The sequence below is a fragment of the Colletotrichum siamense genome (assembly GCF_013390195.1).
Source record: "Colletotrichum siamense strain Cg363 chromosome Unknown KSG_Cg363_contig08, whole genome shotgun sequence".
Taxonomy (NCBI): Eukaryota; Fungi; Ascomycota; class Sordariomycetes; order Glomerellales; family Glomerellaceae; genus Colletotrichum; species Colletotrichum siamense.
Window position 1 is genome coordinate 3906932 of NW_023501021.1, and position 22952 is coordinate 3929883.

A 22952-nucleotide genomic window follows, 5' to 3' on the forward strand; every position below is an offset into this window, starting at 1 on the left:
TCCGTTATCAATGTGGTTCTAATAGTCTTTTGCCGTTGAACCAAAAAGATGCATCCCAGTTTCTAGCACCTCAATCTCATCGCCGACTTCAACATACAGCCCCGCCCTCTGCTCCTTGGCTTCCTCCAGATCCTGATCCTCCGGTACGCAATGCATACCGATGTATCCCAGCGCGGATGGGTTCCCTGTCTCTACCGTCCGGTATTCTATCAAAGTCGCGCTCGGCTGTGGCTTGCCCTTCTTCTTCCCCTCAACTGGTTTATCTGCTTCAAAGGTCCCCGTCTCAAGATTAACATTCGGCATCGTACACCGTGATGTACGGCAAACAACCGATAACTTTGGCGCAACCTCTGCCCTTTTCTCCTCCGAAACAGCCTTTGGTAAGATTCGATAGCGTTTCCAGGACTCTTCGGCAAAGGCTGGGGCACCCGTGATCCAGATGTTTGCGCGGAAGCGTAGTGCATCCAGGGGCTGATTTTCTGGTGGTAACAGCGCAGAGACGGCGTGTACTGAGGAGAGGGAGTTGAGGTTGACGGGTTGTTGGTCCGTGTAGCCGTGAATTGAAGGTGTTCCGATGGACTTTAGCGGTGCGAGGTTTCTGTCGCAACGGGTCAAGGTATCCGGAGTGCATCGCATCAGTGTCAAGCCGCGCTTCTCCGGGATCTGGAGGTATTTCTTGAGCTTGGGTAGCGCGGCTGCGACGGATGGGATGTCGCCCAGATCCAGTCCGCTAGCCTCACGAGCGTGGATGCCGAACTTTTTAATCCTGATATTCAGCTTTTCCACTTCTGTCGATGTAGGTTGAAGAGGTGCAACCAAGAAGACCTCCGGCACGGCGGAAGGATCCCAGGTATGAAGAAGTGTCTCCAATTTTTGAGTCCAAGATGGAGAATCTGGGTCTCTAAATGACAGCACAACGCAGCCGCCGGCCTGCACGAGAGGGTCGCTGGGATCACTATCCTTGTGAGGAAGCCATATCTCCGTGTTAATGTGGCACATGCTGGGTTTGGTACGTTGGCTGATGAACTTCCATGTTATCGAGCCATTGTCTGGGTCGACGACTTCGGTGGAAATGGCGAAGCATCTGTCGTACAGAAAGCCGGTCTTGGTGAGCAATGCGCGGTTGACCTCGATGAAGCCGCATGACTTCACAGGGTGGATGTAGAGAGACTTGATGCGGATCGGCCCGTTGGTTTCGGTGTCCTCCGGAGCGGCGTATTTGGCGTCGAACTGATCCGTCATGTTGCTTGTTGATACGCCGAGTTTCCGGAGATGGCGGAGCTCTCTCCGTACCCTGTTGATGTTGCCATTTTGAAGAACAACAGTTGCTGTTGAGGCCAATAGGAAGACGAGACCAAGAACCAGCTTCAGAATCGGCAAAGCTCCCAATTGGCCAACTAGGCCACTGAGCAGACTGGCAAGCATCTTTTGGTCGGTCTTCAACTCGAATGTTGATAAAGACCCAATGAGAGATGCTACTCTGCAAGAGACCGCCTCTGTGATTCGCATCCGGTCGGAAGTTGATAGAGTTGCCGATTCTCGGATGTCGTCATATCGCGGAAAGACTCCCGCCAATCATTCGGCATCCCGCAGCACACGTCCCCACCAAAGGTCAATTCAAGGCGCGATTGACGTTGCCGATGCGCGTTGAGCCGAAGCCGAGGCCGGGGGCCAATTTTAAGGCGAAACTTTCCCAATCCGACTCGAAGATGTTGGTCAAAGGAAGGACACACTCAACGATTGGTAGGTAGGATGGATCTCTTTGTTGTAGTTTTGGGCCATTAGCGGGTCTGGCCAATTGTCCCACTCTAGTTCATTTCCAACTTCAGCGGGACATGTCATTGTAGGGCGTGTTACCAAATAAAAACATGAGCGAGCGAAGAGTTTGAGCCGACAGGTTGGGGGCTGACTGAGAGACATTAATTGGAGAGGTGGTGAATTATTTGATGACCCTTTGATTGAAATAAAAGCGATTGACTTTCGGGTTTGATATAATGACCCTTGGGTTCTTGGCTGCTCAGCATTGTGCTGTGTGATGTTTTGTATCTTGACTACATCCCACTTCCAGCTATGGCATCGCGATCTTCAACTTCAAGGCCCACGCCTGACCCAGAGCTTGCAACTCAAAATGGCCATGTTACCCAAGAACGAGAACAGCACGAGAAGTCTGAACAACCACCTAGTGTGACAACCGACGCGGTACTGGCACCTTCAGAGCATGACTATCCAGAAGGAGGACTTCGAGCTTGGTCTGTCGTCCTAGGTTCCTGGTTTGCCTCCTTCTCAGCCCTCGGCATATCCAACACCATCGCAACGCTCCACGCGTACGTCGGCACGCATCAACTCGCCGGCTACAGCGAGGGCACCATCGGATGGATCTTCTCGACGTACATGTTTCTCGTCTTTTTCTGCGGCATCTACGTCGGGCCCCTCTTCGACAAGTACGGACCCAAGTGGCTCATCCTGGCTGGCACCATCGGCGTGGTAACGGCGCAGATGCTGTTGAGTTTCTCGACAAGTCCGTTTTTGGCCCCTAAGTCCATGTATTCAACGCATCCGCTAACCTTGGATACTAGAATACTGGCAATTCATGCTCGTCTTCGGCGTTCTCAACGGCTGCAGCGCGTCTCTCCTCTTCACGCCTTCGTTCGCTGCCATCGGCCACTGGTTCTACCACCGCAGGGGACTGGCAACGGGTATCGCGTCGACAGGCGGTTGCTTCGGCGGGATCGTTTATCCCATCATCCTGCGTTATCTCTTTGAACGTGGAGGATGGGGCTGGGCTATTCGGACCATCGGGTTCATCGTGCTCGTTTGTTGCGGCACGGCGACCCTCCTCATCGACACCCGTCTGCCTCCCGCCCCTAATGCTTCGCCCCATCCAGACCTGCGCATCTTGCGCGAGCCTGCCGTCGCGGTGACGACCATCGGTCTCTTCCTCTTCGAGTGGTCCCTCTTTATCCCCCTCACCTACATCTCAAGCTATGCAATCAGCAAAGGCTTCGACACCGACTTCGCATACCAGATCCCGACGATCCTCAACGCAGGCAGTGTGGTAGGTCGCGTCCTAGCCGGCTGGTGGGGAGATTACGCCGGGCCCTTCAACTCGCATATTGCAGCGCTGTTTCTGAGCTGCGTTGCATGCCTGGCAATCTGGCTACCTGCTGGCTCTTCCATGGCGGGCATCCTGGTCTTCGTGATTCTATTTGGGTTTGCTAGCGGTAACAACATCAGCATCAGCCCCGTCTGCATCGGACGGCTGTGTAAGACGGAGAACTATGGCCGCTACTACGCGACGTCGTACACGGCCGCCTCTTTCTCTTGTTTGTTCGGGGTGCCCATAGCAGGAGAGATTATTGCGGCGCAGGGAGGAAGCTACCAGGCCTTGATCGTATTCACTGGCGTCATGTATGCCGCTTCAGTTGTGGCCTTTGCAGCGGTGAAGATTATGCGAGTAGGGTGGAAGCCGCTAGCTATCTTTTAGTCTTGGGATCTCCAAGAGAAATCTCCTCATATCATGTTGATTGACCATTATCTCTTCCGTGCTGGTTTCGAGTAGCGCTGGTGAAAGGTATTCGCTGTTCTCCAATGCATGGTCCATTTGAGCCATATTCCTTACCGATTGACGGCGTCTCCTCGCTCAGTATCCTCCAATTGCTCAACAACCTTGGCGTCAGCTTTTCCTCCCTCCAGCACAGCAAGATCATGGCTGAGACCGTCCGTCTGGAACTTGTGGAACTGCCAAGCAGGGATATTGGCTTCGAAAAGCTGGTCAATTTCTTCCAGATTCCGGCCCTGTTACATGGTCAGCTGTTAACCTCATGAGATCCAAGTCTGCCCGGACACTGAACTAACCTTAAGCTCAGGCATACAGAACCATGCCCAAATCGACGTCAAGAAGGCGAAGCCACCCCAGATGTAGCCTAACCCGGCACCAATCTCGGCGAGCAGGTACGGAGTCACGAAGACCACGATGAACCCGACGACAACATTGAGCGCTGTCTAAGGATCAAGTCAATTTCCATCTCCCTAGAAGTCACGAGTAGTCAATTAAAATGGAGAACTTACCGACAAAGCCATCGTCTTCTCTCGCAGAGTTTGCGTCCCCACCTCCGCGGCGGTGATGTACGCACCCGGACCCAGTGTCATGTGGAGGATACACGTATACAGCTGCATGCCCGCGACGATGCCGTTGCTCTCGTGGACATTGGGGCTGGCCTTGCGACCGAGCGCGCCGATGGCGATCAGGAACGCGCCCTGGGACCAGCCGCCGTGGAAGACGAGGGTGCGGCGGCCGAACATGTCGAGGAAGACCATGGCCATCATGGCTGTGACTACGGAGGTTGCGTTGTTGACGACCTATGATTGAAGATTAGTGATAAGACGGACTTGACGTGGGTGAGGAGGGCTTACGGCATAGACGAAGGCCTTGTCTGCTAAGCCAACAGATCTGTAAAACGTCGGGCCGTAGGAGCTCGAGAACGTCACTCCAGTTAGCTGCTGAAGAGCCATGATGGAGCACGCGATCCTGTTTCCCTCAGCGATTAGGCCGGATCTTCCAGAGTAGAGGACACGGATCATGCAACTCACCCAGTCCTCCTCCTGTTCTTCTCACTAAACAGATCCCTCCAAGGCCCCTTCTCCCGCTTGCCGATCCGGCCCTCGTCCCGCATGGCCGCAATCTCCATCTCAGGCCTGCCGTTATCCACATCCTCCTGCCTCCTGACCTTCCTCAGAACGGCGATGGCCTCGTCCGATCGATCGTTGAAGACGAGCCAACGGGGCGAGTTGGGCGTGAACCAGAGCCCGCACATGATGAGCACGGCAGGAAGAGCCTGGATCGCCGTCGCGATCTGCCAGCCTGAGCTGTCTGTCCGGCGGGACATGGACTCGTTGACGATGCCGGCGATGAGAGAGCCGAAGGTGAGGCAGAGCTGGATTGAGCCGACGAAGAAGCCGCGCAGAGGGGCGGGGGCGATTTCAGATTGGTATGTTGGAACGACCTGACATCAATGTTCGTTAGTATCGAGAATACACCAAGGCATTCCGTGAGGTTCAGCTCACATTCTCGACCAGGCCAACGGCTGTGTACACCAGAAACCGGCCCGTGACGAACTGCGCGGCGTGGTTACTCGTAACCTGGACTTCACCCCCTCTTCAGCGTCTCTCTCTCACTACTCTCAAGCGTATGTACTCACTGATGGCTCCCACAATCTGCACCAAACATGTCACTCCCATCGCTCTCCGGTGTCCGATCCTCTCAATAATAGGCCCCACGACCACCGTCCCCGTGAACTTCCCTAGCAGCGGCAGACTATTCATCAAGCTCGCGGTCCGGCTGGGGAGATAGTACGCCTTCTTGGTCGCGCTGTAAGAGCCGAACTTATTCATGAAGGGCGTCATGGCCTGAACACCGCCGAAGGAGGCACCGTCGCTGGTTGTGTGACACGCATCAGACATTGATATCTGAGGAACACGAGCATCGAGAGAGACTCACTAGCCGAAGAAGACGCTTCCCATGGCGTAGATGAGGCAGTAGAGCATCAGCCGTGGCGTGGCGTTGGCGAAGGCCGCCTTGCCTGCGAAGATGCCGCGACCCATCTTTGGCGATCGAGTCAACGCGGGTTGGACGATTCTTAGGGCCCAGGATTGGAGATTGAAACTTTTTCAAATTTCACTGTGATTTTTGGGAGGCAACGTCTTTTGAGCCATCAAAACAACCGGCTACCAACCCACGCAGCCGAGCTCTCAAGAACGGGCCGATGACCGGAACCCCAACAACAGCCCTTTTTCCGCCCTTCATCTACCCCCGCAGTAGAGAACTTGGGGTTTGGGGGTGGGTTCTGTGGGGGAGCGAGAGCATGGAAGCGAGGATTATCTGACCGACATTCCTGCCCACTTCCCAAACCCGGGGGTTTTAGACGGGGGTAATGGCATGTCGGGGGTTGTCCGACTCCAGGAATACTACCGCGGACCTGGACATTTGCGCGGTCAACTTCTGTGTATGACATGCCTCCGGAGCCAGGTAAGGGGCCGGTAGCTTGTGGGGGATCGACCTCGGCTCTGTTCAGCCAAAATCATCATCCAGAGCCGCCGTGTATCATCAGCTTTGCTTTTGATCAGCACGCGGCTATGGCTTCATGTACATTAGAGGTTTCGCATCTCAATCCCCCGAAAGACCGATAGAAAGTGTAAATCCCACTACGCAGCAGAATCTGAATTGCCATATTCATTCAAGAACGGCAACATCATGGATCGCAACACTGTCTACGGTGGAGCGCGAGTTAGTCAAGACCCATAATGAAATCCTTCGTCGGAGTCTCCCCGCTTCCGCTGTTTCACCCAGCAGCCGTTGAACGTGTCGCTTGACGGCGCTTCTGTTTGCCTTAATAGGCGCTTCCCTATTTGATTGATATTTTATCAACCCAGGTATTTGGTTACCTAGCCTCACATCCTAATTACTTGTGAAGCCTGTCACTTATGGTGAACCTCAAGCGTAACCTCAAAATCCGGTGCTGTCCCGGTTCTCCGTGTTCAAAATCCGGGATGCGGGGTCGGGCCCGCTTGTGCCCCTCCTCCGGCGGATGCTCAAGAACACTCGTGGGCCAAGCGAGGGATCGGGGTTTTGTGGAAATGGTAATTGGAAGCAGGCAAGAGGCAGGATTCGTAGAAATCATGGCCGGCATGTTGTTATAGGATTGGCTGCATTGTTGATGTGAGTCAAACGTTGGTGGATAAACATTCATCATCGCAGCGTATGACGCCAGTCCTCCCGCTGCGTCAGATGCGAGGGGAACAGGGAACTCTAATAGGGAATCGCACGCGCCCGACCTCGGCCACCTCTCCGCGGCGATGCCATCGCTTCTGAGTCAACCTTGAGGTACATTTTTACCAGTAGATTATATACGCAATTTGCGACGAATTAAGTGCCAGCAAAAGCCGACAGTGCAATTGCTGTCGAGCGTCCTCGTTGCTCTCATCACTCGATGATTGCCTCATTTCTGAACCTCTTTCGTGCGCCACGCCCAACCATGTCGCAGCCTGAGACATACGACACTGTTGTCTACGGCTCGACGTCCGGTGCCGTCGCGACGGCTATCCAAGCCTCACGGCTCGGGAGGTCAGTCGCGTTGGTCTCACCGCAGGAACACATCGGTACCGACAACCTTCTTCACACGAGACTTCACGCATTGTACTGACGACGTCGCCAGGCGGCATCCAGGTCAACGGCCTCGGAGCCACAGACATCGACAACCAGGCCGAGTTCCAGAATAGCACTACGCTGGGCGGGCTGAATCTCGAGCTTCACCAGAGGATCAGTCGTCACTATGGCCGCCTGGACAGGCTGAACGAGGTCGTCGAGAAGAAGCTCAAGGACCCTGATGTCTGGAGGTTCGAGGCCAGGGTTGCGGAGCGGGTGATCAAGGACTGGCTGGCTGAGAACCCGTCGATTACCATAGTCAAGGTGAGCTGTTGGCGAAGCGCTTCCGTCAAGAGTGCTTGCTGATAGGCACCAGGCGAGGCTCGTCGAGAAAGATGCGGTTGAGAAGGATGGAACGACCATTCGGGCGATCCGTCTCGAGAATGGCCAGACGATAACTGGAAAGGTAGGGTCACCCTCAGATGCTGAATGTCGCCCTTCTCACAGACGCAGATCTTCGTCGAGGCAAGCTATGAGGGCGACCTTCTCGCCGCCGCCTCGATATCCTGGACCCACGGCCGCGAGTCCTCGGCGACGTACGAAGAATCCCTGGCCGGCGTCCGCGCGGAGACGCTCTACCGCCAAATCGACGTCGACATCGACCCGTACATCGCACCCGGTGACCCCTCCAGCGGCCTGCTCTTTGGCATCTCCCCGGAAGCCTTTGGCAACCCCGGCGACGGAGACTTGCATCTTCAATCGTACTCGTACCGCATGCCGCTGACCGACGACCCAGAAAACCGCGTGCCCTTCACCGAGCCGGAGGGGTATGATCCTGCATGGTATGAATTGCACAGACGGTTCCTGAAGGCTGGAGGGGAGATGTATGTGCCAAAGAAGAGGTTGCCAGGAGAAAAGACGGACTTGATCGGAAGCGAGGGGGCATTATCGACGGACTTGCTTGGTATGAACGACGAGTGGCCTGTGGCAGGGTATGAAGGGCGAAAGAGGATACTGAAGGACACAGCGGACTTCACGAAGGGATTCTTTTGGTTCTTGGCGACGGACGAGTCAGTCCCGGTAGGTTTGGCTGTCCTCCTGAAGTAACGGTGCTAACGGCAGCAGGAACCGATTCGCAAAGAGTGGTCGCGCTTTGGATACTGCCGCGATGAGTTCCATGACAATGGGCACTTCCCACACGAGCTCTATGTGCGAGACGCCAGGCGAATGATATCAGACTACATCGTCACGGAAGCGACGGCTTCTCAGAACGGCGCGCCGGAGGTTCCAGACCCGGTCGCCGTAGCGTACTGGCCGACAGATACGCATAGCGTGCGGCGCATACTCCGGGACGGGCGGGTCCACAACGAAGGCTTCATCTTCAAGGACGGACACCGTTGGCGGCCCTTCGGTATCGCTTACCGTGCGATGGTGCCGCGGAGGGAGGAGGCGGGCAATTTCGTCAGTGTTACTTGTCCCAGCTCGTCGCACGTCGGATATGGTGAGTGTTGCATCCTTGGTGATTTGTGAATTCGTGGTGAAACTTGGCTGACGGGTGGTTAGGGGCTGTGAGGCTGGAACATCAGTTTTACGCGCTTGGCCAGGCTTGTGCCAACGCGTGTGACATCGCTTTGGAGCAGGACGCCTCGGTGCAGGATGTGCCGTATGGGCCCCTGAGAGAGAGGTTATTGAAGCAGGGAGTTGTTTTGGATGCCTCTACTGTTGGCGTCCCGTCGTTTGGTGACGAATGAGGCAGTCTTAGAAATTGACATTGAGGCATTGCCAAACCAGCTGGAATAATGCCGTCAATGAGGCTTGTTCAGGGCTCAGAAGTATTTGATCTAGTTAGTCTGGAGCCTGATTTGTATCATGATACAATTCGACCGTTACGCTACACCAGCCGATGGCTGGTGGCTGATTCAACCGTGTCTTCAGTGGCGGGGTACGCTTTATTGCGGACTTTTCGCTTTCGCACACGAGTATCGACAGATATGACAGCTCCGTAGGGCTGGACACCGATGGATTCTAGGAAGAATGCTGCAACGGATACAAAGCCTGAAAGGAATCATCCGACTTGGCCTATGGATTACCTTGGCGCTTACTGCTTGGGCGCATGGCATTCCTTTTGGCCCAGGCAGCCGAGGCGGGTTGGCGGGAAGGATGCGGTAGCATGACCAATCAATTGCAGAGAGATTGAAGACGCTTTGGCACGAATAGACGCAGCGGGCAGTTGGGGATGGCCAAATCTATCTCTGGCAGGTTGGCAGGGATATCAAGGCAGATCTTGAACTCTGCGTCGGCAACTGCGTTTCCTCAGATAGAGTTGCCTGCTATCCGCAGGAACAGGATTCCATGACTTGTTTTCCGATGACGTGAAGCATGTGGCAGCGTTACTGAGCGGCAAGCAGCCAACCATTGGAACAGATACTGGAGTCGAGTGGTGTTCCATTGACCGCGATTATGTCAGGATGCGAGAGCAAAGTCAAGGCAAGGACAGCGGTGAGCCCAATGCTGAGAGGTGACAACCTCGTAGCTCGTCCCCGCGACGCGACTCAAACCTTGCATGAGGAGCAGCGTGGCCATGATTCGAAAACCGCCTCCTTGACTGACTAAAATCTCAGCTGGCTGCAACAATGCGGCTCCGTTAACATTTGCGTCGGAGCTGAGCTTGCAGGTATCCATCCGGGCACATGTGTAGTTCAGGGCTGAGAACAGAAGTCTCGCAGATTGCGCCCGAAGCAGGTGAGCGCGGAAGCTAAGCGTTGGAACAGGGCGGATTTTGGGTTAAATGGCAGGCAGCAGGCTGACGGCTCAGTCATTAATCCACTCAGCAGGTATCCACACGGGAAAAGATGCATAATTTCGTCAGCTGCGGACCCCGAAAACTCCAGAAGGCTGGAAAGATTCCCTGTTTGGACGTCACGGTGCCAGATCAGCGAGACGGGGCGGTAACGGTGGCTCGAGCTGGGAAATTCGGCAACTATGTCCCCACTGCTGGACCCAGATCTGCAATCTTGCGCATCCACAGGGGATTCCAATGGCTGCTGTTTGTCACTGGGAGCCGGTTATCACGCGGTTCGTGGTAGTGAACACGCTCGACGGCCGAAATCAAGTGGAATGGGAGCCTGCGAAAGTTCCAATCCGCGAGCCGATGCCAAGGGTCCGGGACGTTGTCGGGGATGGCAAAGATCAATAGCGTAGGCAGACCCGGAGAGATTTTCCTTCTTTTTCAGCGTCATCGATTCTTTTGGTCGTTGGGGGCTGGGCGGCAGCGCTAGTCAGAGACATGCCTGGTCTTGGGACGAACGAAGCCTCCCCGACTCGCGGCGGCAACTCCAATGGAATCCGGTCTGACAATGACAGAATGGTTGCTTTCTAGCCGCACACAATCCGGGAATGCCGTCGGACGATGGTTCGCCATGGCAGCTAGAGCAGAGCGGTCGACAGATTCATACGTCAAGACTTCCAACCGGCCGAGGCGGAAAGTCGGAGACTAAGGCCAAGTGCCCAGTTGCCATGGCTGCCGTTGCGTCCCGTTCGAGACAGGATGCCAAGACCCCTCCAAATTCTCACCAGCATGGGCCCAGCGGCGAGAGATGAGTTGATGGGCGCGAACGGGCTCCTTCCTGGCCCTCGTTAGAACGGGCAGCAAACATGGTCGCCACAAAAGGGCAGCGAGACAGCGAAGCCTCTTGGCCGTTGCGAAAGGCCACCACGTCTGGTCAGGTCTGAGATGGAGGGCGATAGTCGTCGTAATGCACTTGCCGTGTGGTCCAGTCAGGATGCGGCTGGGCGAGAGGAGGTGGACTGTTTGGCGACCACAGGTGCATTCAATCCCGCCGACAGCCAATGGTGTTTGGTGACTCTGGCTCTGACCGACTCGACCGTCTGATGAGAACGGGAGTGACAACAGCTCAGCGATTCAAGGTTGTGCAGTGCATCACCCCAGGCTGAGAGGGGGCCCCGGGTGCCAGCACCAACTGTGCCGAATGGCCGCTGCCTATGACTTGGGAGGCTGTGCACGGCCGTCGCTTCCGACGCCACGTTTGGCCTCTGTGTTGGCGATGGTAGTTCCTCATCTCGGGCGCCGCTTCGATCCTTCTCGTCCGTCGGTCGTTTTGGCCGCTGGTTGATTGAAGGATTCCATTTGTGAAATAGCCTGTACTGTGCTATGAAAGAAAAGCGGCAGTGGCGCGAAGGGTAGACTCGGCGTTGGTTGATGGAGGAATTCGAGTCAAAGAAACGGGTAGCTTCGCGGAAAGCTTGACGGGAAGAAGATGCTGACAAAAGACATTCCTTTGGGCAGAGCGGAAAATAGCTTGCGTGTGTCTCAGTCGGGAGGCGCAATTCCCCAGCCTCCAATCACGGGCTGGCTGCTCAACCAAGGCCGTCAGCTCCCGTCTGCTGCGCTGCGACGACACAAACGAGTGTCAGCATTGGGCTTGGTGATGTTGATCGACTGGAGCTGAGGGCCCAGAGGCAGAGAAAAGGCCCGGGAGTGGCTGCAGGCCACGCACCGCGTTGCTGGCAGGAGAAGCAGGTCCCCGCAGTTCCCAGGGACGGGCCAATCGAATTGCACCCGCGCCAGGTGGCTGCTGTGTTTGCATGGTCCATGCTTGCTGAGACAGAGGGAAAGTTCGATGAGCTCAGCCTCAGGGAGGTTCCTTCCCTCCAATGCGCGGGACCTTCGTGCCTTCCTTCTCCTGCTTGCCTGCTGAGCACAGCATGCACAGCGAGCGCAGCCACGCTAGAGATGCTGATACTGATGCTGATGCTGAAGTGATTCGGTGAATGCCCGCCTCCCCACTGCCTGCCTGCTTGCTCTGCCCACCCTGCCCCGGTACGTTAGCGAAGGAAGGAGGAGGGAAGGAAGGTACCTGCCTGCGGGCTGCCTTCCTGAGGTGCCATTACACTACGGATACCCAGATTTCCATGGATTCCCCATATGCTAAATCAGCGAGTGAGGTCACTCGTCTTTTCCCCTTTGGTGCTGCAGGTGAGCATTTGGAGCTGCAGGGCGCCTAGACATTTGCTCCACGCATTTTTCTTGGCCTGGTCACTCTCGACCACCAAATCCACCTCGCCGTTCGCTTCGGATTGACGCTACGAGCCTGGGCGTCCACTTCGCCAAGGCAACACTCAGGCCGGCTGCTTAAAAGCATTACTATCCCACTCTTTTTCCTTGGACACCCCCAGTCGCTTGCCTCCTCCGTCCCCCGATCTCAATTTTGGGATCCCCTATCGAGCTTCGCTTTTGATTTCTAGATTTTGCATCTATTTCTCAAGAGCAGTATAGCATCGCGTCCCTGATCTCTGTGGTTACACATCTCCAGCGCGCATCTTCGAACCGGCCCGATCTCGAGAACCTCCCACACCCGCATCACTATGGTTGCCCGTTACGCCTCGATCGCCGCTGCCCTCGCGGCAGGCGCAACCGCCCTCTCGGTTCCCCGCGACGAGTCCAGCTCCGGTTCGACTCCCGGCGTCCTCTCGTTGCCCGTGTACCAGGATATCAGACTGCACCCGCTCGAGAAGCTTCGGAGGAGAGCCGTTTCGGACACGGATGTTCCAGTTATTAACGTTACCTCGACGACGTACTTGATTGAGCGTAGGTGGAACCGGACCATCGTCCGAATTGTCGCATCCAACTAACATGCGCAACAGTGGACATTGGAACTCCCGGACAGGATACCAAGGTCGCCCTCGACACTGGCTCCTCGGAGCTGTGGGTGAACCCCAACTGCCAGAAGGCCGGCAGCACCCAGCAGGCTCAGTCGTGCCGCGCCAACGGTCAATACGACCCCGACAACTCCAGAACCTCGGTTGTCTATCAGAACACCGGCCGCATCAAGTACGGCAAGGGAGAAGTCGCGCTGCAATATGTCGCCGACAACATCACTCTGCCTGGCAGTGGTATGTCTCAAAATACTCATGGGCCTTACCAATGACTAACAAATCGTAGACATCGACCTCTCTCAGGTCATCTTCGGCTATGCTACCGACAGTGTCGACCTTAACAGGGGTATTCTCGGTCTCAGCTTCGGAGAGAACAAGAACAACACCGGCTACCCTACCGTTGTGGAGGAGATGAAGGCTCAGAACGTTATCGAGTCTTTGACTATGGGTATTGCGCTCGGAACCAAGGATGAGCCCACCGGCAGCGGTCTCATCTCCTTCGGCGGTGTCGACACCAAGAAGTTCAGCGGCAACTTGCACTCCGCCCCCATCCTGGGCCCCCAGAACGGCGAGAGCTTGTGGAGATACTGGGTCCAGCTCGACAGTATTGCGCTGAGCAAGTCTGGCAGCAGCAAGACGACCTACTCCAACTCGCAGTTCCCCGTCTTCTTCGACACCGGTGCTACGCTCAGCTACTTCCCCTCAGCTGTCGTCGACTCCCTTGGTTCGGATCTCGGTGGTCGCCTCGACTCCTCTGTCAATATGTATGTCGTTCCGTGTAGCACCTCGGGTACGATCGACTTCACCTTCGGCGGCTTCACCCTCCAGGTGCCTATTTCCGAGTTCATCTGGGAGGTTTCTGACAACGCCTGTGTCCTCGGAGCCGACAAGGCCAGCGATGGCTCTTACCTCCTGGGTGACTCATTCCTGCGCTCAGCATACGTCGTCTTCGACCAGGAGACGCCTGCCCTGCACTTTGCTCCCTACGTCAACTGCGGCACCAACCTGCAGAAGATTCCCCTTGGCGCCAACGCCGCGGCCAAGTTCAGTGGAGAGTGCTCGGCTAGCAACAGCAGCAGTGGCAGCGGCAACAGCAAGAACGCAGCCGGCCGTGCCTCGGTCAGCAGTCTCTGGCCTGTGGCTGGCGCGCTGATGGCTGTGCAGGTCTTCATGTCTTTCCTTTAAGCATAATGTAATTCAACGGCTGGCTTTTCATGCATGAGTTTGGAGTTGGGGTTGGACAAACAAACAGGGTTTGCATCAGGAATAGAGACGACGATTTGGGCCTCCTGTACATGGCGGATTGCTTATACCCTACTCCCCTGGCCTGGGGCTACATAGTATTTGCTTAGTGAACACACAAGATGGTTATCTTGCATTTTCTGCTCATGACGTCACATGTGTGAATTTGAGCTGCTCTGTGATTGACACTCCAGCTGATGGGTCTTTGGTAAAAGGTTGGCTTTGTGGATGTCAAGCTGTCGGCACTTACATTGTGATTAAACAAGGTAGTCAATCGCGCCTTCCCACTGGTTCATCCAGAGTTGTGAGGGAGGTGCGGGAAGTGCAGCATGGATCCCTGCTGCATCTACACCTTCCATATTGGGACATGGCAGAAAGCCTCTTTCCCCAGCTTTGCTCTTGCTTCTTGAAGTTGCCGACGCACCTACCTAGGTATGGAGAGAACCTTTTCCCTACCTTTGTTTCTGATGTTGCTCGACTTCTCAACGTCGTCCCTTTGCATCTCCACCACATCCACCTCATCTCAACCTCGATCCCTAAGACCGCATCATCTACGATAGATCATTTGATAATCTTTCCTTTTGCTCAAACCCTAGAACCTATCAAACTGTTGCTCACAAAGGACTTTAAAAAGAAAACCGGCCACCGCCATGCGTCTCGCGGCAGCCTTTCCAGCCGTATTGGTCATGGCACCCGGTCTCGCCGCAGCCACCGGAGCCCTGGGCTTCGCTCTGGGAGCGAAGCAGCCGAACGGGCAATGCAAGTACCAAGCCGACTACGAAGCAGACTTCAGAGCGATTCGAGACGCCTCCGGAAGTACTATCGTAAGAATCTACGCCGCTGACCAGTGCAACACTGCCAAGGAGATCCTTCCCGCTGCGAAGAAGGAAGATTTCCAAGTCATTTTAGGCGTTTGGTAAGTTTCCCGAGTTTCCCAGTGCACCAATCACGGCCACCCTGTCAGCCAAACTTTGCCGCAAACTGTAAACTCAGATGCCGACTGACTCGGATGTAGGCCCGACACGGAGGAGTCCTACGCCGCCGACAAGGCCGCAATTCTGGAGCACATCTCCGGCTTTGAGGACCAAGTGTACGCCGTGACGGTCGGCTCCGAGTCCCTCTATCGCGGCAACTTCACCGGCCCCGAGCTGGCCGACAAGATCAAGGACATGCAAAAGTCGCTTCCCACTGTCCGTATCGGCACTGCGGACAGCTGGAACAAGTTCCAAGACGGTACCGCCGATGCTGTCATCAAGACAGCCGACATCCTACTCACCAATGCCTTCTCGTATTGGCAGGGCCAGACTCGCGACAACGCCACCGCGTCGTTCTTCGACTCCATCATGCAGGCGTTTGGTCATATCCAGCACGTCAGTGGGTCACTCAACAAGCCTGAGCTATAGGTTGGCGAGACAGGTACGCTGACTGTTCCGTTCCCCTATTCACTTCTCGTGATCTGCGCCTTGATCTGATCTTCGGTCAACGGTGGCTAACCAATCCGTCCGAGCTTAGGCTGGCCCAGCGAGGGTGCGAAGTACCAGAAGGCCGAGCCTGGCAACGACAATGCCGCAGCCTTCTACAGAGAGGGCGTCTGCGGGATGGTCTACTGGGGCTTCAACGTGTTCTTCTTCGAGGCCTTTGACGAGCCCTGGAAGCCACATGCCATTGGCGAGGACGGCAACGCAGCCCCCGAAGTGCACTGGGGCGGAATGAAGGCCGACCGCACTCCCAAGTATTCCCTCCGATGCTGACATCGCAGCCTGATGTGAGGAAGCTCGCGTGAGCACCTCGTGTTTTGGGGCGGCAATCAGATGGCATGGGCGGTGTTTTGGCCGTTGCTACGAGTTATGACGTCGAGATGGTAGATACCCTATGAGAAGCTAGACAGAAGAGATTAGTCTTTTACACTCTGATGCCTTTTTGGGAAATCGATGAAGAGGCGTGAAGACTGGCGGCCCAAAAGACCCACGATCCAGCCGACATGTTCTATTTTCTGAGCATCTGACGCGTCTGCCAAGCTTGCTGCAGCGAAGAGTGTGTGTGCGCCGGGACGTCCTCAGTGGCCCATTCTCCGTGTCCGTCAGTGAGCGCGAGCGTGCGAGGTGGGCGCGGTGGCTCACTACCTTACTGGCTGGGCCTTCGCCTTTCGCACTCCAGTCTGCACCTAGGGTCAGTGTTAAGGTTATGGGATTAGAGTTTCGTGCGGCTCGCGGTGTTACAGTTTACAGAGGATAAAAGTCCCGTAGCCGCGAGGTGGGGAAATCCCGCCCCCCCTTTCACGGCTGGGCTGGAAGTCACTTGGCCAGGCACGCTGCGCTGAGTGGTGGGAAGACTGGGAATGCGGGAGGGAGCGCCTTGCCTGCGCTGCTGCAGCACACAAACTCACGGACCCCTAACCCCGCGCCGCGCGGATGCAGGCTGAGAATCTGAGGCACGTCGGGCATCACATTCAAAACACGTTCCTGACGGGGCGCGACCACCGCCACGGCGCAGACATGGGACCTAACCCTGCTCTTTTTCCGGGTGTGGTGTTTTTGCTGTGTATGATTTGCAGTCGGATGTGAGTGTCACCGTCCTTAGCGAGCGGGGGGGGCTTGTTCAATATTTTCAATTTTTGTACCTATTGATATTTGTGGTTTTTGGGGTGATATGTCTAGTATATGGTAAAAATTGGGGGGTGGAGAAGAGAAATGGAAGTGCCGAGGTTTTCTTCGTTCCCGTCTATCCGCTCAGTGGCGCTGGGTAATATGGTCATTTGCGGGAGGTCCGGGTCGGACGTCCGGCAAAGTGACCATCACTACAGCGAGGTGAGGGAAGGCAGAGGGAAGAAAGCCTCGGATGCTCATTAGATTCTCAAAGCAGACCATACCCAAATGGTCGCCGTAAACCGCTTGAAAAAAAAGTAGTCCTCCCCCCGTGGACTGGATGAAAATGCCGTTTGAAAGGAGCCGCTGATGCTGATGCTTGGTTGTGTGTCGTGAGCCCGTCACGGGATGGAATGTTGGGAAACATTTGGTCGTGGATCGCTTGCTTGATATTGGGTGGCGATGCTGGGAAAGGTGGACGGATCATCGGTGGTGTTTGTCATTGCCCCGTGGTGCTTGGCTGCAGAAGGTGTCTCCTGTGAGAATGGCTTCTGGGGGCTGACGTGCCGGCCTGTCACGCTTTTCCCAATCGCGATGCGATTACGGTGTTGAGAGTGAATTTCATGATCTTCTCAGAGGACTGCGGATGTGTTAGTGAATTGAACAGTTTCTGATGTGTGGGATGCAGACTTACGCGCAACCCTGCGGTGTCGTGACGCCGAAGAAGCAGTCGCCAGAATTGGCTGGTACCACCTGGTTCTGCTTGACGGGCGTGATGACGACGCCAGCGGAGACCATGGACGCGCACAGCGTCGTCAGGAGAGCGAGTGAGACCTTCATCTTTGCTGGTTTTTTGTGGTGCAGGTCGTGGGAAAGAATAGGCTGCTCAGGATAGCTGCCTTGGCGTTGCGGGTCGGACTGGAGCGCTGCTCTCAATATTTGTCCCCTTCTGATTCCTCTCTCTTTCTGGTCGAGATGTCCTTTTCCCTGGGTTTTCCTTCAAAGAGTGATCGTGGAGTTGTCGTCGTCGGACTAGCGACGAGTCGAACGGGTCGGGTTGGTTGGAGGTGTGGGTGAGGGAGCGTGGAGCGTAAGGAAAATGGCAGCGGCGGGCGTGGGAGCTGGGTAATTTGGGAATATGTATGCAGAATAAGATTTGTTCAGACCAGCTGGTATGCACGGGTATTGAAAGAGAGTGTGTTTGGGTAGAGACTGCGTTGCGTGATGCAGGTGACTTTCGCTTCCTTCGCGGGTCTGAGATACGAAGGTGGAAGTATTAGACTTTTGAGGGAGGAAGGCAAAATGGACGAGAGGACGGGGTGGTGGGTGTGGTTAAGAGGCGGCGGAAGGTGGTGTGCAGCGTGCAGATCTCTTGGCGTGCGTGCGGTGCCGTGCGTTGCGTCGAGAGGCGTTTTGGTGGTTTGGGGGTTGGTGGTGGTAGTGTGGTGAGACGAGGTGAGGCAAAGCGAGTGGAGGGATGGATGATGGGATGGTTTTGCGTGGTGGTTTAGCAGAGCACATAAGGAAGAAGAGAGAAGGGAAGTGGGAAGAGGGAATGGGACGATGATGGGCTGTGACGAAACTCGTCTCGACAGGGGTAGAGGGGGCACACAACACGGTAACAAGGTAGGTACGACTGTTGGACTGGACCTCGGAGGGACGAAGCGAGGAGAGGGGCGGACGTGAGTGGTCACTGGTCGCTCGTCAGCGGTGAGCGGACTCGTTCAGGTACGAGTCCAGTGCCCTGCCCTGCGGGTTAAGAAATTTTGACTATGCCGCTATCGATGCTAAGCATTTGGCGACCAGGGGGAGGCCATCGTGGGCAGCAGGGCATGGGTTTCCTGAAGGGGAGGAGGACCGAGATGAGCGGGTGGAGTTTCAGGGTTGAAACCCAGCGCTGCGCGGTGCGCGATTACGGTGAGAGTTGGTGGGAGTCTTGGGATCATTTACCATTATTGCAAGTGCAGGTTGGAAAATGAAGCCGAATCTTGGCCCGTACGATGGATCACGAGAGGCCATCACCAGACGCAGAAGCTGGTTGACTCCAAGATCGAGAGCGAGGCGCTTGTGGCGACGGCGGGTGCAGCGTCCTCGGAGAAAAAGAGGGCGTCAAGAGGACTCCCGCGACGATCGTTGGAGGCTCCTCTCCTCTTCTTCCAGCGCCTCAAGGGATTAAGGTTGTACGGACGGTACGTATCTTGCAGCGATTGGGCAAAGGACGGTTTATGGCAGATTGGCGGTGGCCAATGAGCACCGTGCTGGCCAGGGGGCTCCAGATGTTCTGGAACGGCAGCCAGCAGACGGTTGGATGGGCGGCAATTCGGTGCCTGAACCCCTGGGACGACGGGTGGGGCGCCTGGTTGGATGCGCCAGGGACACCACGGGACATGCGACACGCCTGGGATTCCAGCGATTTCAAGCCCGCGCCACAACCTGCGGATTTCCCGGGCTGGTGGGTCGATGGTGGTGCTTTTACACTACTACTGCCTCTAGTAAGTAGTCACACTAGACTGCAAGAGTCTTTTGCCTTTTTTGACGGTTCAGGTACGCGGGCAGATTTGGGATTGTGGTTGGTCGTCTGCGTTAATCGGGACAGGGATGGAAGCCCTTTCTTACTCCAACGAGGGCCAGAAGCTGGAGAAGCTGAGAGAACACGCGCAGGAGGGCGCGGACGCAGGGACTGCGGGAGGGCGGGAATTCAAGGGGCAAAAGCCAAATAGACCATACAAAAAAGGCTGCACTCTGCAGAAGAGTGCCAGAACGAAGTTTTGTTAGTTGATGCTTATAGCATGGACAGAGACTACGGCGCAAACTCTACGACTCCAAGGGGGGTGAGGGGGAAGGGGGCGTAGTAATCAGCGCACCCCTCCCACTAGCCAGCGCACCCTATCTGTGGCTTGATTTTGCCTAGACTCTAACACTAGCCCTCTACCTTACCTACTACTAAATTTTTAGTATTATTATTTATTACTTATTAATCCTACTACTACTAACTACTTTTTAAAGCTATTATAATATTTTTATAAGAAAAGATTAAGTTTAAGAAAGAGGGTTCTATAGAGACTATTAGTAGTAGTAGTAGTAGTAGTAATACTACTATTAACTTTATTATTTTTAATAACTTTTTTACTAAGAGTGATATTAATAATATACTTACTTCTATTAATATTAACTTAAAGCTTATTTATAGCTATACTATTAACTATAATAACTACTTTCTTACCCCTTAGTAGTATTTTATACTAAATAAAAGATTCTCTTAAAAAGCTATTATAGAAAAAGCTTTACTTACTACTTACTTTACTACTAACTTCTAAGTATATATTACTTATTATAGTAGCTTTAAGATCTTCTATTAGTATATTTATATATTTTATTATAATAAGGTTAAAGTATAATAAGTATAAGAGTATATCTATATATTAAAATAGTAAAAGGGTTCCTCTTATATAACTACCTACTTATAGTAGGTTATTATTTAATATAATTAACATTTTAATAACTACTTTATATATAAAATACTATATAAGGGCTATAACTATTATAACTATAAGTTTTTTAGTGCTACGTATTATGCTTATACGTGCTAATCCCTCTTCTAAGAAAAATCTACCTAAATTATTAATCTCTAGAACTATAGTAATTAACCTATCTAAATACTTAATACTATACACTCTAAAAGCCCTAATTTTATCTCTATTACTTATTAAGACCTTATTAACCTATTTATATATTACTACTATTAAAAACTTACTAAGCATATACTAATTAAGTAGCTTTTTAATTAACTATAAAATATTAATAAGTATTAATTTAAGTTTAAAAAGGATAAAGAAGGCTATATTACTACCCTCTTTATAGCCCCTTATATAGTAGTTAGCTACCTTAAGCGCTATTTAGACGTTCTATTAATAGATTTAACTTATAAAACTAACTACTTTAATATACTACTTTTTAATATATATAGTGCTACTAATAATAGTAAGGCTTTCTAAGTTACTTCTTATTTTTTATTTAGTAAGAAGGAGCATAACTATAAATAGGTAGTAAATACTTTTATTAGCTTATTTAATAAGTTTAATATTAAATACCTATATATTACTTATATAGATTATAAACTTACCTTTATTAAAGCACTTAACGCTAGCTTTACTTTCTATAATATACTACACCTTCTCTACTACTAGTATATTAATATAAATATTCTTACTAAAACTAAGTATTACTTCCCTCTTATTATAAAGAATAATAATAGTAATATTACTTAGTACTTTTAATTTTAGTAGTTTATTAATAATTAGAATTAGCTTTTATATATTAATACTATTAATATATATAACTAATAAAAAGTAGTATTTAAGAATAGTAACTACCTTAACGCTATAGTTAATTATATCCTCTCTACTTAGGTTATATTTTAGTATAAAAAGCTTATAGTATATTAAACTAATTAGATTACTTATTTTAGCTATATTACTATATTAATTATTAAGTTATTTTATACTACCCTTAAGCTATATATCTATTATTATACTAATAACCTTAAGAATATTATACTGTTTTCCTTAATTAGTAGAGGGCATAAGTCAAGGTGCCCATATAGTGTTTCCAGAATTATGCCCGCATATAAGGTGAATTTTGCCGTAGTCTTTTTGTGGGGGGGCTGCGTCATAACTATAAACTCAACCTTAAGAATATATTCTAGAAACTTATGCTTTTCTAGTAAGTATAAGATTAAGAGATTAATAACTATATACTTACCTAAAAAAGTAAAATACTTAATAACTTATATAATAACTTATTTAATAAGATTTAGCGCTATCTCTATTATAAGGTATTTTAATACTTATATAATAAGCTAGCTAAAGTACTAGCTAAAAGCTAAAATAGCTTATAGTTTAAGCCTAAAAGTAACTATAAGCTTTACCTAATTAATAAGACTTTTAGACTACTTTACTACTATATCCTCTAGCTTTATAAAGTAGAAAGCTATAAAGTCCTACCTAAGAAGATTTACTTATATTAATTCTAACTATAAAGCCTTTATAAGGCTACTAATAAGCTTATCCTATTTAACCCTCTTAAAGTTAAAGCTAAAGGTTAACACTATATTATTAAAAAGGTTATTAATATACTAATTAATATATCTACTAAGCGTAATATTAGCTACTTTAAATTTAAGGCTACTACTAAGATAGTAGAAACCTTATTTATACTACTATTAATTATACTACTTACTCTTAGTAAAGTTATAGCTACTTAAGAAGGCCTTAAAGTTATTAAACGTAATAATATATATAAATTTAATACTTAGTATTACTATTATTTAGGTTATATTATTACTATATTTAAGTATAACTTTATTAAGCTTACTAATATTAAAGTAATTAATCTAATTACTAATATACTACTAAGCTTATTATAATGCTTATTTATACTAACTAAGTCTATTTTATAGGTTAAAGGTGAATTTATATAGTTAGATATATAGTAAGATATATATAACTTATTACTATTTAGGTTTAATATTAATATTAACCTTAAATTTAAAAGTAAGTTAGATTAACTTATTAATAAAGTAGAAGCTATTTAAACTTAAGAGTAAAAAGAAGAAGTTAAACTATAAATAATTAAGTAGTATTAAAACTAGCTAAGCTATTAATTTAAATACTATACTTATTTATAGCTATTAAATTATATAATATAATAGCTTTTTAATTAAAATTAAAAAAACTAGCTATAAAGTTTTAAATTATTTAAATCTAAGGAGTTTTTAAACTATTTAATAACTTAGTGAAACCTTAGCTAATCCTCTAGCTAATCTAGGTTAATTAGAGGCCTCTATTTTAACCGCTTAAGTTAGTATTTCGCTGGTTTTGCTGGTTATCAGAGGCACACGCCTCATACGCCACAGATGGGGTGCGCCGGCTAGTGGGAGGGGTGCGCTGATTACCGTGGCCTGGGGGAAGGGCTCACGACAGGGCGAAACCTGGCTGGCGAGTCTCTCACGCACATGGCGCAGCAAAGGCGTGCCTGGCTGAGACAGGGGCTCCGCTGTCAGCCTGTCACTCGACAAAACCTTGGTGCCTCTGCGGATACGCAGGACTGTGAGGAATGCGGGCCACATCCTGGGTTGACAGATTTCGGATTCAGAACAACCTCGACGACGACCCAAAATCCTAAATCCCTCCCTTTCCCCCTTTGTCATTGGTGGCTTGTGTTCGATATCCACTGCATTGACAGTCATCAGTCCACAATCACACCCCGTCAGTGTTTAATCGGCGGGATCCCTGGCGCTGATCTGGGAG

General features: G+C 51.4%; 6 protein-coding genes across 6 annotated transcripts; 4 read left to right on the top strand and 2 right to left on the bottom strand.

The window, feature by feature from the left end:
- Positions 1–18: 18 nt before the first annotated feature.
- Positions 19–1242, bottom strand: CGCS363_v012539 (uncharacterized protein; the record flags this gene model as incomplete). Its single annotated transcript, XM_036644388.1, has 1 exon — positions 19–1242. One exon carries the CDS (start codon positions 1240–1242, stop codon positions 19–21), a length of 1224 nt encoding a protein of 407 aa, XP_036491031.1.
- Positions 1243–2070: 828 nt separating this feature from the next.
- Positions 2071–3484, top strand: asaE-0 (MFS transporter asaE; the record flags this gene model as incomplete). The annotated part of the gene is made up of 2 exons (XM_036644389.1): positions 2071–2518; positions 2577–3484. 2 exons carry the CDS (start codon positions 2071–2073, stop codon positions 3482–3484), a joined length of 1356 nt encoding a protein of 451 aa, XP_036490443.1.
- Positions 3485–3615: 131 nt separating this feature from the next.
- STP9 (Sugar transport protein 9) lies at positions 3616–5601 on the bottom strand (the record flags this gene model as incomplete). The annotated part of the gene is made up of 8 exons (XM_036644390.1): positions 3616–3795; positions 3856–4002; positions 4069–4359; positions 4414–4528; positions 4591–5003; positions 5065–5144; positions 5199–5434; positions 5498–5601. 8 exons carry the CDS (start codon positions 5599–5601, stop codon positions 3616–3618), a joined length of 1566 nt encoding a protein of 521 aa, XP_036491152.1.
- A 1430-nt stretch (positions 5602–7031) lies between these two features.
- CGCS363_v012542 (uncharacterized protein) lies at positions 7032–8892 on the top strand (the record flags this gene model as incomplete). Its single annotated transcript, XM_036644391.1, has 6 exons — positions 7032–7155; positions 7212–7465; positions 7518–7607; positions 7655–8221; positions 8267–8642; positions 8705–8892. 6 exons carry the CDS (start codon positions 7032–7034, stop codon positions 8890–8892), a joined length of 1599 nt encoding a protein of 532 aa, XP_036490454.1.
- A 3634-nt stretch (positions 8893–12526) lies between these two features.
- On the top strand, positions 12527–14002 carry SAP8 (Candidapepsin-8; the record flags this gene model as incomplete). The annotated part of the gene is made up of 3 exons (XM_036644392.1): positions 12527–12749; positions 12806–13054; positions 13104–14002. The coding sequence occupies 3 exons, from the start codon at positions 12527–12529 to the stop codon at positions 14000–14002; spliced, it is 1371 nt and encodes a 456-aa protein (XP_036490455.1).
- A 707-nt stretch (positions 14003–14709) lies between these two features.
- On the top strand, positions 14710–15810 carry CGCS363_v012544 (Glucan 1,3-beta-glucosidase; the record flags this gene model as incomplete). Its single annotated transcript, XM_036644393.1, has 3 exons — positions 14710–14975; positions 15075–15433; positions 15572–15810. 3 exons carry the CDS (start codon positions 14710–14712, stop codon positions 15808–15810), a joined length of 864 nt encoding a protein of 287 aa, XP_036490456.1.
- Positions 15811–22952: the final 7142 nt, after the last annotated feature.